This window comes from Poecile atricapillus, chromosome 7 (genome assembly GCF_030490865.1).
Source record: "Poecile atricapillus isolate bPoeAtr1 chromosome 7, bPoeAtr1.hap1, whole genome shotgun sequence".
Lineage (NCBI taxonomy): Eukaryota > Metazoa > Chordata > Aves > Passeriformes > Paridae > Poecile > Poecile atricapillus.
The window spans coordinates 25,470,383-25,483,585 of NC_081255.1; the positions used below are offsets into that span (position 1 = coordinate 25,470,383).

The 13,203-nt window shown below is 51.6% G+C and overlaps 1 protein-coding gene across 1 annotated transcript; it reads right to left on the minus strand.

The window, feature by feature from the left end:
* Positions 1-1,107: 1,107 nt before the first annotated feature.
* On the minus strand, positions 1,108-9,699 carry LOC131580814 (fatty-acid amide hydrolase 1-like). The gene is made up of 15 exons (XM_058842450.1): positions 9,379-9,699; positions 8,090-8,203; positions 7,318-7,461; positions 6,863-6,996; positions 5,667-5,873; positions 5,246-5,286; positions 4,582-4,706; positions 4,289-4,414; positions 3,967-4,064; positions 3,408-3,507; positions 3,075-3,115; positions 2,660-2,699; positions 1,990-2,098; positions 1,537-1,682; positions 1,108-1,446 (listed from the first exon to the last, which is right to left on the minus strand). The coding sequence occupies exons 1-15, from the start codon at positions 9,541-9,543 to the stop codon at positions 1,318-1,320; spliced, it is 1,719 nt and encodes a 572-aa protein (XP_058698433.1). The 5' UTR covers positions 9,544-9,699; the 3' UTR covers positions 1,108-1,317.
* Positions 9,700-13,203: the final 3,504 nt, after the last annotated feature.

The window sequence follows — 13,203 nt, forward strand, 5'->3', positions numbered from 1 at the left end:
TGGGACAAGTCCTCCAGGCTTGAATTTTAAAACAAACATTTAACCCCATTAAGCATTTTCTGTGTGGGAAGAAAGTACCTGTAACCTCACTCAGGCTCTTCTGGGCTTGGCTTTACATAGTATTCAGTCATGGGATGCCTGGAGCTCCCTCCCTCCTGTTTCCCAAGCCTGCTGATAAAGAATGGGGATCCCTGGGGGCTACTTTCTCCTTGGCTGTGATAAACACTATCCCAAGCCCTTGAACACACTCCACGCTTTTGCATGGTTTAAACTACAATAATACATTAAAAAAATGAAACATTAATCCTGCCAGAGCTTTTTAACAATCTGCTTTTGGCATTCCTGCATTGGGAAAACTTTTGCATTGTGCTGTTCCTCTCTGGAACACCCTTGGAAACCTGCTGGGAGCAGCCAGTGCTGCCAATCCCAGCAGCTGCCAGTGGCTGGAAAATCCTGCTGGAAAACCTGTCAGGGGCCAAATGGGAGGAGAAGATGTGGAGGGCAGGCTGTCCGCTGTCCATCTGACTCTGGCACACTGCTCAGTACAGGCTTCAAACTGAAAGGGGGTGGATTTAGGTAAAAGATAAGAAATTCTTTCCCTGGGGGTGGTGAGGCCCTGGTACAGGTTGCCCAGAGAAGCTGTGGCTGCCTCATTCCTGGCAATGTTCAAGACCTGGTTGGGTGGGGCTTTGAGCAGCCTGGTCCAGTGGAAGGAGATTGGAAGGAGGTATCTCTAAGGGCCCTTCCAACCCAAACTGCTCTGTAATTCCATGATTTCTCCTTCATGCTGTGCAGGGTGCCAGCAGCCCTGTGTGGTGGGAAGTGGGCCAGCTCCATCTCTGCTTGCCAGAGTCTGCTCAGCTTTCCCTTCTGACTGCTGGGCTGTGCTAAGGAAAACACCAGATTCCATCCTCAGGGAGCTGAGAACAGAAGGGAAAATCCCTGTTCCTACAGTGCTCCAAGTAGTAGTTTGAGCATCTCAGACAGAATCAGTCCCTGTGCCCCAGTTTCCCCATCTGTAAGAGAACGCTCATCTTCTTATATTTCCCTGGGGGGATTAAAATCCAACCCAACCCCCCACACAAACACAGACTTGAAATAACAGACTCAGATAATAAAAAGTACTGTGTTAGGACAATGATTGGAAGAGCTCCACTGCATCAGAGCTCGCCTTGCTTTCCCCTTGCTCCCAAAGCCAGCAGCCAGCCCAGCCATCACTGCATGCTCTCTGAGGGGAACAAGAGTCCTGTGGGTCAGCCCAAAGGGTGGCCCACGCTGCTATTAGCTGGGATCCTGCTCCGGCTCAGCGCCTGGGGCTCAGAAGAAACTGTTCTTCTTCAGGCTGAGGGTCTCCACCTCCTTCATGAAGCGCAGGCACAGCTCCTCCTGCCAGGGCAAGGCCACGCACTGCACGGCCACGGGCATCCCCACACCGCCACGAAAAGCCTGCAGCACAGAGAGAGGGAGAGCGCTTGGGGATGTCCAGGGGAAGGGATGGGGGGAGCTCGTGACCCTGGAGAAGCTGGCACCACTCACCTTCACCAGGGTCCGGTCCCACCAGTCCTGATAGTATCCCTTGTAGTCCTTCAGCTGCTCCTCGTCCTCATCCGTCACCAGCGTGACAGGGACAACGCCAGCAGGGAAGTCCAAGGCGTTGTAGAGCATGGTGTAGCTGATTGCCACTGGGGGAGAGGGGGAGCTTGCAGTGGCAGCCTGCACAGGGAAAGCCTTCACCCCGCTGTGTGTGTGAGATTCCAGCTAACGGGGCACTGGAACTGGGAACCTGGGGGCTGAGGGATGGAAATCCCTTTGGCTCCCACTGCACTGGGGGGGCTGTTCCAGGTACAGCCCATGGGCGGGGCTGCAGCTGTCCCCAGAGCTGAGCTCTTCCTGCTGCTGGCCAGCACCCTGGGGATGTGAGGGGAGGAGGAAGGCTGCTCATGGATACTGGCACAGTGCCATGGCAAAGGTCCCCTGTCAGTGCCCTACCTGAGAGCTTCCCAGGGTAGCCGATGCCGAGAGCCGGGCCCAGCATGGGACAAAGCATGACGTCCAGATTCAACTTTTTCCACTGGGCAATGAACTGGTGGCAAAAGTCCTGAGGAGGAAATGTGCTGATGGTCAGTGGGGTGGTTGTACTGTCCCACAGCTGCTGGCTGAGGCTCTCCTTGGGCATCCAGCTGGGCTCTTGGCTCTTCTCTGGGAGCAGCCAACAGGCTACTTCAGGCCTGATCCTGCTAAAATCCAGCAATGCTTTGCTGCCTGGACAATATTCATCCCAGCTCACAAAGCTCTCTCTCCCTGGTAAACTGGAGGTGGGCAAAGACTGAGTGCATGGGCACATGGTGACTTGGGACATGGGCTTTTGTTTTTGGAAAACCAGAATGGAAATAAAGGCAAGCCTGATGATCTACATTTTTATATGCAGGTGTCAAAAATTCAGGTGTGGTCTGGCATCATGAACTTGCCTATGTGTTGTCCTCATCTTTAAATGTGCTGAGAACTTGCACATCCAAGTGAGATCTGTTGAGCAATGATGTGTTACCATCTTCCATCACCACAGACTCGATCATATCTTAACCTTGGTGAGTGCTGAATCTGCCTCTTCCCAAAGACAAATCAAACAAAAACTACTTAACCCCAAACAGGAATACTTTACCTGGATTTCATGATGAAGACCCCAGACTTCATCTACTGTGCTGTAAAAGGAAACAAACCCAATGAAAGGCATCCTTCCCTGTGCATACACCCTCTTTCTGCTTTATGGGGTCCCTACTACTTGTCATGATGGATGCATTAACCAGTGCTGAAGCCAACACCATATGTCATCCCCACAGGCTTCATTTTCTTCCTAAGCAAAAGGCTATTGCTCTCATTCCCACCCTCAATTTCCAAACAGTTTTCCAAACTCAGCAGGGTTATGGTGTTGACACAAATTGCTCTGCTTGCTCCCACCCTTGTGTTTTCAGCCTTGCATTCTCTCAAACACATGCAGCTGCAGCAGTATCAATAATGTAGCAAACACTGCTGCAAAACAAATCTTCACAAATTTGCTCAGGCTCAGATTTACTCACTTTTCTTTCATGCTTCTCATGATACTTGAAAATCGAGGCACCTGAGCAGGAGAAAGTGAAAAAAAAAATTATATGAATCCCAGCTCTGTCCTCTTGAGATGGCTCAGTCACAAATAGAAGCTGTTTCCTTGGTGTTCAGGCTGGACTTGTGGATTTTCCCCAAAGTGGGGAGAGGAGGAGCAGAAACAGCATCACTCCAGTTTGGAGATGTGTCTGACCACAGCCAGGTAACAATGTCCAGAGACTTCTCTACAAAAAAGCCTCACTGCTGTGGGAGACAAGTTACTCACATACAGCTTAACTCTGTCTACACTAGAGAGAAATGGACCTTACAAAAGGTTTGGAAATCCAGGAGAGGAGAGTTTTCAGCCAGTGTGGTGCCTTTGCCAGCCAGAAGAATATCCCCGCGCCGCCTTTCTCCAGCTCCCCTTTGCTGAAAGGGAGAGGGGGTTTAGCTGAGCAATGGTAGGAAGCAATCACAGCAGATCAGCTTTTCCCAGGCCAACCCCTCTGTATCTAAGTGACAAAAAGAGGTTTGCTCCATTCTGCTGGGCAACACTTGACTCTCACAGCATTTACAGGATACCACCTCCTTCCAAGGCTGGTAACAATCCCAAAGGGAATCAAGGTGCAGCTGAATCACTTAACCTTAAGTCCCACCCAGTGCCTACCAGCCACTAGATCTGCTACCTGTATCCCAAGTCCAGCCAGACCCTAGGGAAGATATATATATATATATATATATAAAATAATATATATTCAATATATATAAATAATAATAATAATTAATAATATAAATAATAAAATACAAATACAGATATATAAATATAAATATAATTATAAATATAAATATGTTTTCCAATCCCACCAAACCATTCCAGGCCATACTCACAATTTCCTGACAAAGGAGCTGCCTCCATCTGAGAACATTCCCCTGACGCAGTAGTTAAAGATCACATAGTCCACATTTGTGAGTTCAAAGGGAACCAGCTGGAGGGACAACAGAGGAGGGAATCAGTGGCACAGGCACTGTTTGGGAGAAGCCATTGAGGGCTTGAAATGGGCCCAGCTGGGCTGAGGATTTCCTGACAAGCCCACAGGAAAACCTCCATCCGTCCCTGAAAACCGTGTTTTCCCTTTGAGCAACAACTGCTGAGGAAAAAGCCCAATGGGATGGGCTTGTCCCCCTGTCCAAGCAGCCCCAAGGCCCCTACCGTGTGGCCAGCCTCCTCCAAGAGCTGCTTGGTCTCGCGGACGGCGCGTCTCATGGCCGGGCTGGGCATGGTGAAGAAATCAGTCTCGTAGTAGCCTATGCGGAGGGGTTTAGTGCTGGAATACACCTGCAGGGAGAGGGAGAGGCTGGCTGGAAGGGGGCCAGTGGAGCCAGCAGCACGCCTGTGCCATGCTGGAAAGCAGCACTTGGCTCTGCCCAGGTGCCCAGCCATGGGTCAGGGGTTTTCAGGCTGCAGCTCTCCCTGGAGATGTCTGGCCCTTGGAGGTGCTGTACCTCCTCATTGAAGGGGAGGGGTGGCACTGTGCTGTCCAGGCTGAACATGTCCTCGCTCAGGAGCGCCCGCAGGCACAGCGCCAGGCTCTCCACGTCTTTTGCCAGTGGTCCCACTGCTGCAGCCACTGGAAGAGACCACCAGAAAGCATTCATAGCTGAGGGTCTTTCAAGGGCATGCTCTGCAAAACCAGCACCACTTGGCATTGTTTTGTCTTAATCTAGTGTTGGCAACAGTTCCTCTTTAAGAACTGGGCAGGGGATACCCACAAGAGTCTTCCCACCCACAGGTCCATCATTACAGACTCAGAGTTGCTAACCATTAATCTGCACCCTGAAGTCTCCATTTAATGACTTAAAAAAACCCATTTGTTAATTACATGAGGGTAACATCAGACACTCCCTTTGACTGTTAATCCCACCATCATGAAGCAGTGACAGACAGGCCACACCCTGTGGGTAACAGGTTGTATTGTGGTTTATGCTACACAAACAACACCTCTCAGCTCATGTGAAGAAAGAATCACAGTATAGGGGCAGCTGTCTGAAAAAAATCCTTGAAAGGGAATTGGCTTCTCTCTAAAGGTGATGGAGAAAGTCCCCCATAACCAGCTGAGGGCCCTTCTCACCCCTGCCCTGCTGCTGGGGGACAGACATTAACTCCTACCTGCCTTCTGCCCAACGACTCCAGCCATCACTCCTCTTTTGCTGTAAAGAAAAGAGACACACAAAATACAGCAGCTGAGTAGTTTCCATTGAAGGGAAAAGGTTTAAGCAGTAGCAAGTATTAATTAAAACTGCAAATGTGAAGGCTGGCTGAAGGAAGGGCCCAGAGAAAGCTCAAGAGACACAGTCTAAGTGATTTAGGCCATGTCAGCCTGGAAGAACCATCCCTCAGCATGCAAATGAAGAGGTTTCCCCACCTCCATCCTAGGGGAACCAATGCTTCCCTCCATATAGGCCTCAGATATTGCCCAGGCAGGAGGGATAAATGAGCTCTTCCCAGCTCCTCCCAAGTTTCCCTTGCCCACAGGAGTAGGGGCATCCCAGCACAGTGGTTGGTAGAGTGGCTGCATTTCTCACAGTACCTGAGTCTGTTCCCTGTGGGTTTGATTGCACAGATCCCACAGAAGGCAGCAGGAAAACGCAGGCTCCCTCCTACATCTGTCCCAATGCCCAAGATGGACCCACCACCTCCTACAAGTGCTCCTTCTCCACCAGAGGAGCCTCCGGGGGTTCTGGTGTACAGCAGAGGGTTGCAGGTCTGACCAAAGATTAAGTTCTTGCAGTCATAGCTGAAGAGAGAAAGAGAGAGAGAGATATACTGCAAATGAGGAATTCAGGTATCTGCTGCTGTGGAGCCCAGTCACTACTGAAAGACCTTGAGAAGGCAATCAGGTAATTGTTTTTCAACAGGCAAGAGTTGCTGCACTGACATAATTTACTGCAGTCATGAAGACCTTGAGCCTTTTTCTGGAGGTCCCAGCACCTGAATTCACTGACATCTTATTTCACTGACATTAAGTTTATACCAGAGACAACCTCTGGCAGCACACCAACCCTCCTGGAAAGTCTTGCTGTTCAGGTAGCCGAGTGCCAAGGCCACCCAAAGCTGAGCCCCTGCTTGAGCACAGGCCAAATGCCAACTGCAGAGATATCTGACACTGGACTTCCCCAGAAAGTGGCGCAAAATCTGATAATCCCTGAGGCAACCTCTTTGTGTGGCTTTTCTGAACTGTAGTCAGTCACTGCCACATCATCTTAAGGAAGGCATTTCATAGGGCTTGGGCAATGGTCAGCCACAGAGGAGCTTTGCCAGAGCTCACTTCTCAGGACATGGGGACACTAGAAGGGTGGCTGTCCAGCAGAGCACACCACATATCAGTGACACCAAGAGTGGTCTTGCCAGATAGAGCAGGAGGTCTGGGGGCAGAATAATTTAAGGCCATTAGCTTAACTAGCTTCCCCTTCCATGAATATGTGTTTGCATTTTTGAGTTAATAGGATCATCTCTGAGAGGTAATTTAAAGAAATATAAAAAACAGTTTCTCTCCTGTCTTCCTCCTCTTCTGCTTCTTTATTTCATGTGGAACTAGAGAAAATTTTTATTCTCAGTCTAAATGTGTTTACTTTTTAAAGTGAAATTTATAGACACAAAGAATGGAGACCAGGTGCTGTTATATAAAAAGAAGTGGGAAATGAGAATGAGACCAGATAGGAACCCTCCCTTGAGATGAGGAAGAGAGCACTGCTGCTATGCTGAGGGAGCAGAGCACCCACCTACCTGATGAGGGACTGGGGAACATTGGTTTTAACAAATGGAATTGCCCCCTGTCTCTTGAGCACCTGCACCACCACACTGTCCTCTGCTGCAGGTTTATTGAGGTTTTTTATGAACCCCAACGTGGAATCATGACCCTGGGAACAGAATACAATGAGATTTTCAGAGGGAGGACTGCAATTCTCCCTGCTCCCATACTTCTATCTGCACATTTAAGTGTATACATGCACCTCCAGCAACCCACCCATCACACACACATTAAAGGTGTGCTGGTGGCAAATCTGACCACACTTCTCTGTTGGCTCACGTGGGAGACAGGCAGCAAAGCCCCTGTCCAGGCAGCCCATTCCACATCATCCACATCAAAATCAATCCAGGTGCTGAGGTCAAAGCTCCCCCCTCCCCAAACTTCAGCCCACAGGGATTTCGGGATATATGTGGAATTAGTCTGGTGGTACCTGGCAGTCGATGGAGTCTTTGATGCTGACAGGCACCCCATAGAGCAGACCTTGCCTCTCCATCAGCTTGGCTCTGCGGAGCTGGGTCTCGCTTTCCTGCAGAAACTCCGTGATGCAGTTGGTTTCTGTGGCAATTTGGAGGGCCTTAGGGGAAGCAGGACAAGCCCACAGGTGAGTCACAGCCCATGGGGCCACACAATGACCCCTGTTCTGCAAAGGACACCTGTCTCTTCCCTCTTTTCCTCCTCCCCATCTGCACAGTTGTTATCAGGGCAGCCCTTCCTGCTACTTTTTAAGCCAAACTGCAAGATGGACACAGCAGGGCCTTAGTGCCAGCTTGTGTGTGATGAAGGGAGGCACTCAGCTCAGATGAATACCACAGACTGTTCCCTTGTTTGAGCTTCTGGGGTGGCATAAATGATAGTCCCAAAGAGGGAACCCAGGAAGTGATCAGAACATTAGGGCAAAAGTAGAGAGTGAACATGAACACTGACTTTTTGAGGTTTAACAACCCATTTGGAGATGGAGGGGAGACAACAGCAGCACTCTGCAAATGCTGCTTGCTGCTCCTTTTTCCTCCAAACCAAGCTGAGAGCTATGGCAGCCAGTGCCCAGCTCTCTAACCACTCACAGAAAATGGGTCCACCACTAACCAGTGAGCAGAGACAGCTCAGCAGCATTTGAGCCAGGTCTGAAACTTGTCTTGTGCTCCTCCCTAAAAAAGCCAGCCCCACCGCGGGTGAGATGCTGCCCCACTGCCCTTGCTCCTCACCTTGCCCACATAGGCGTAGAAGACGTGGTCTGGAGGGAGGGAGCCATCTCGGAGTTTCCTGGAGAGCTCCGGCAAAGGCAGAGAAAGGATGGAGACCGTGTTCACGGAAGGATGCTACGGGAAAGGTTGAACAGGGAATGTCACACTTCTACTTCAGCTGATGGGGTCCTCCTTTCTCCTTGGTCCCCTCTGTAACTCACCCAAAAAATATCTGCCATTTAGTCGCTGAAGGTGGTATTTGCCTCAAGACCTCATCCTGCCCTACCTGACACCAGTGAGGATGGCGTCACACCCTCAGGGCCAGTACTAGCCCCGGCTTTCTCAGCCTTTCTTCCTGTTCAGACCAGTCACGCCAAGCACCTGCTAATTAAAATAAAGCCTTTCACACAGCCTTGTTCAGACAGGTCATGACCAGGCCTGGGGGAACAGCTCAGTGCAATGCTCCTGCTGAATTACGGTGGGAATTGACTCGTGATTATAAAAAAATGTTCCATCAAGGAATGAAACCAGACCTGGAGCCAGTTCTTCTCCTGGCATCATAAGATATTTGCACAGGGAAATGCAAAAACCAGACAGCCCCTGGGCTGGTAATTTTTTGGGTCAGATGAGGTTTCTTCACCAGCTACCAAACCTCATGAAAAATGCATCAAGCCTCACGCTTCCAAGCTGGACTCTGAACCTGATCGACTTTGCTCCAGCCCGAGGCCGGGCACCATCACATCCCTGCCCGCAGCTGCACTTTGGCCTCTGCTGATAACACACATCGCCTGTCGCCTCTTCCTGCTGCCTCCTCAGCCAGCCCGAGCCTCTCACCACGGCGACGGGGAGCCTTCAGACAGGGATTTTCCCCTCCTCGCTGCCCGTGCCTGTTCCCGGGATAACGGGACACCTCCCGCTGCCCCACACCGCGCTCCCTCCCCATCGCCGCGCCAGCGCCGATCGCTGCGCTGCTGAGCGCTACACACACACACACACACACACGGTGGCTTCGGAAGGGAAAACAATAACACCAAACAACACCAACAACACCAAACCCCCGTGGGTCCATATAAGGAGCCGGGAGAGCACCTGACAGGCGGGCGAGCAGCTGCCCCTCGCAGGGAGGGCGGCACGGCGAGGCCATGGGGATGGGGCTCAGCCAGGAGCCCCCTCCGGAGGATGGGGCTCAGCCAGGGGTCCCCACCGGGGGATGGGGCTCAGCCAGGGGTCCCCTCCGGGGGATGGGGATGGGGTTCAGCCAGGGGTCCCCTCCGGGGGATGGGGAGAGGACCGCGGCTGCCGGCGCTCACCTGCTCCCGAAAGCGCTGCGCCGCCGCCTCCATGCGCACCAGGCTGCGCTCCTGCCGCTCCTGCGCCTCCTCCACCTTCCTCCAGAGCGCCCGGCGGCGCCGCCATCGCAGCAGCAGCAGCAGCAGGGCCGAGCCGCCCAGCAGGGCGGGCAGCGGCACCCGCATGGCCGGGCTGGGGCACTGCCGGCACCCCGAGCCGGCCGCAGCCCGCCCCGCCCCGCCCGGCCCGGGGCAGCCGCCCGTGGGGAGAGCGAGCCAAAACCTGGGCGGGATTCCCAGCCGGACAGGGATTTAACCGGCTTGCTGCCGTGCCAGCGCAGCGAGGGGGAGCTTCGGCAGCAGGAAAAGCTGCTGGATGACAGCTCGCCCCTCCCTGTGCTGGGTGGTCTCTGTCTGATAAGGTTTGGTGTTTTTTTTCCCTTCGCCCAGGGTGGCTTTGATCTTCGCGTAATTTTTCAGCCCCTCTGGGAACAATCTTGGCTTGGAGGATCCAGGGCAGCGGGGAGGGGAGTCCCAAAGGTACCCGACTCGTCCGCATTTCGTGGGGCCAAGCGCCTGTGTGGGAAAATGAAACAATAAATGTCGCGGACTGTGCCCAGAGGAGTTCACCTGTCTCTGGCACAGTATGGGTGTCTGGCGGCTCCTGACAGCGGTGTTGGCATCCCTGCTTTCTGCGGCCTTGCACCCCGTGTTGAGGGAAACTCCAGAATATTTTCTTCATCGCCCACCCCACGAGGGGTCTGTCCTTAAAAAAAAACCCTCCAGGACTTCCAAAAGTCCGTCAGAAAGTATTTCCAGCTATCCAGTTTAGATGCGCCCATAGGATTGTGAGAAACCTGTTGGGGAAGAATCTGGGATGTTTTCTCACTTCCTAGCAGTTTGAGCTGCTCCCAAGTTACCTGTGGGCAGACGCTGAGCTAGAAAATGTGTTGGAGGTAGATGAATGCAGACTCGATTTTCCTGGCATCATTGCTCAGGATACTGGCTTTATTTCTTTCAGTCTTCAGGATCTCAGGGCTCCTTTGGCAGCACCCGAGCCACTCGTGCCAGAGCCTGGCACTCTTGGAGGGAGCTGCTGTGCTGTGCATCCACAATGTCCTGGGGTGTGCTGGCAATACTTTGTGTCCTGGGGTGTGCTGGACATGCTTTGTGTCCTGGGGCTCTTTGCTGAACAGTGCTGAAGCCTCAAAAATACTCTGTCCTCATGAACTCCATGGCCTTTTTGCTCTGAGAATATGCAGCTGCCTGTTATCTGCGTAAAGGAAATCACATGCAAGAACAGCAGTTTTCCCAGCAGTTTTTTTTCCTCTTAACTTCTTTTTTTCCTTCCCCCTCCCTGCCCTTTTTCAGACTGTGGGGCTCAGAGAGTTATTCAAGATTGCAAACTCCCAAGGGCATTTGGAGTTGGCTCACAGGAGAGGAGTGGGTTGGCAGAAATGCCCTTCCCGTGAGTCAGGAGTATGTAATCAGCTCAAGGCTGGCAGAGCACACGCTGTCTGTGACTCCCACCTCCTCTTTCCTCCTATCTCTCTCACCCTGGAGGTCCCAGGCTCCTGCACTGATCTCACCCCATGGCAGCACGATGCCAAAACCTTGCAGGCTGTAAAACTGTGTGCACTGAGGTCTTTCAACATGAGAACAAGAAAGGTTGGGAACTCTGGAGAAACAGAACTTAAAACTAGTTCCTGTGGAAGACAAAATTACTTCTCCAGCCTTCCTCCCCCTAATTTAAATGCTGCTTAAAATCTGTCATGCAGGAACAATTTTCAACTTCTGCAGTTCAGTTTGTGAAAGGAAAGAAAACAAAGCAGGAGAGTTATGCCTGGAGCACCTGCACCTCCAGGAGCTGCTGCCAGACACTCTCCTTCTCACCTTTCTGGAGAAGTGTGTGGGGGTGAGCAAGTGGGGTTGAAGCATCAATCAGGACAGTGGTAAGGCCTGGGTCTCTGCTGGGGCCAGCCAGGCCCAGGAGGATGACTCAGGGCATGGGAAATCGCTGCAGGTCTGTGCTGTGACCCAGCTGACAGCAGAGATGGGCCACTGGATGACACAGGGCAGATGATGGGGAGCTCCAGTGGTGGCTGGCGATGCCCTGCCCAGGACGATGTGCCTGGGACTGGCTAAGTGAGGTAAGATGTGTTTGGTCTTGTTCCCCATGACAACTGCTGGCTTGTGGGCCAAGTGATGCCCTGAAGTTCCTTTGGGACACTGGTGTCTCTTTGCTGGACGAGCACTTTTCTGCTGTTATGTCCATAGGGCTGCCTATATGCTACTGCAAGTGGGGCTTGAATTTTGGAGTGCTGGAATTGAGGACTGATCCTACTCCTGCTCCTCCTCCACTGCATGGCAGGGCTGGAGCCTGTGGCTAAGGGAGGGTGAAAGGATCTTCCCTTATCTGTGAAGGCTTTCCCCATTGCTCATATGCCTCCCTGTCTCTGCAGAGCTGTGACTGGGTGGGTGCCACCACATGCCAGAGGTGCTGGAACCCTGCAGTTACCAAAGGAGGGGCACAAAGTTGTCATCTTCTTTCTGTGACAAATCAGACACAGAGCCAGACTGGCTGGGGCTGAAGGGCCAGCTAGTTCCTGTTTACCTGACACTGGAGTGGTGCCAAGAGCGTGGCTAACACACAGCGGTGTTTTCCTTAGCACTGTCTCCTGGCATCTGTAATGCTGTGCTTCCTTAAGCCAGAGGTTAGGGGTGACTAATAGCTGTGTGCTCACACAGATATTTCTTGTGTGAAGCAATCCAGTTCTGGCACTTCCAGCATCCTAGAGCAGGGAGATCCATGTTTATCCGTGTGCTGTAGGGAAGATGTTGGCCTCCCACAGCTGATTTCATTTACTCTTCTTATTTCCAAGGAGGAAACAAGAAATTGTGTGCTATTCACCCAGGAATTTTACTCTGCTTCCATTTCACTCTGCTGCTTTTAGACTGTTTCCCAGAAATTAACAACCTGCTCCTGCCTCCAATTGCCAGTCACCTTCTTCCTGGCATCCGGCTCTCTGGAAGAAGATCCAAGGTACATTTACATCAGCCAGCAAATCCTTCTTGCTTCATTTCTCCTCTCCTTGTAGGTTCCTGACTGTCAAGTGGAGTTAGTCAACATGATCTGCAAGAAGGTGAAGCAATTTCACTCAGAGCTGGAGTTTAACCCCTGCAAGAAAGCTCAGCAGCTGGGGCAAGAGTCAGTGCCATGTGGGAGTGATTTCTTTCTTTTGTCCCTGCAAGAAGAGTGTGTGTTTCAGCCACGTTGCTCACTCAGTGATGCTTTTATTCACTTTGTAGTCAGTTCTGCCCCAAAAAAGTGCTTGTCCTCCTCACTTCCCGTGCCCCAGAGCTCTGTCAGTGTGAGGGCTGCTTGCTCCCAAATCTGCTTCAAGCTGGAGTGTGTGAGTTATGACAATCAGTTTGAACACATGGTTTGTTGCCAGCTTTGTGGACTCTGTTCTGAAGCAGATTAGGAAGTGCTCATGCATTTTCTTTACCGGCAGAGTGGAGGAGGAGCTGCCCTGGGAGAGAACCATGACTTGCATGTGCAACTTAAATTTGCACAAGCTCTCTTTCTCCTTGTGTACATAGCAGCTGTTGCATGATAGCTTGAAGGAAAAGCTGGAGAAATCATAACAGAGGGATCCCTAGGAAGGGGTACCTTGGGAGACCCTGATATTGCTGAAGGCACCTTAAGCAACAACCTCTGAAAAGCTCCTTTCTATATAAATGAGGGAGTAGGGACTTATTTCTAACAGTGTCTGTGTTACAGGGATCCGAGTCCAAAGAAGCTTTGTATTAAAAAATAAATAAGAAAAAAAAAGGGAAGAAATT

Coding starts and splice junctions, on each gene's coding strand:
- LOC131580814 (XM_058842450.1), bottom strand. CDS start 9,543: ATGCGGGTGCCGCTGCCCGCCCTGCTGGGCGGCTCGGCCCTGCTGCTG. Junction 5,287..5,666: donor CCCACAGGGAACAGACTCAG/GTACTGTGAGAA, acceptor TTTTCTTTACAG/CAAAAGAGGAGTGATGGCTG. Junction 4,707..5,245: donor AGTCGTTGGGCAGAAGGCAG/GTAGGAGTTAAT, acceptor GGTCTCTTCCAG/TGGCTGCAGCAGTGGGACCA.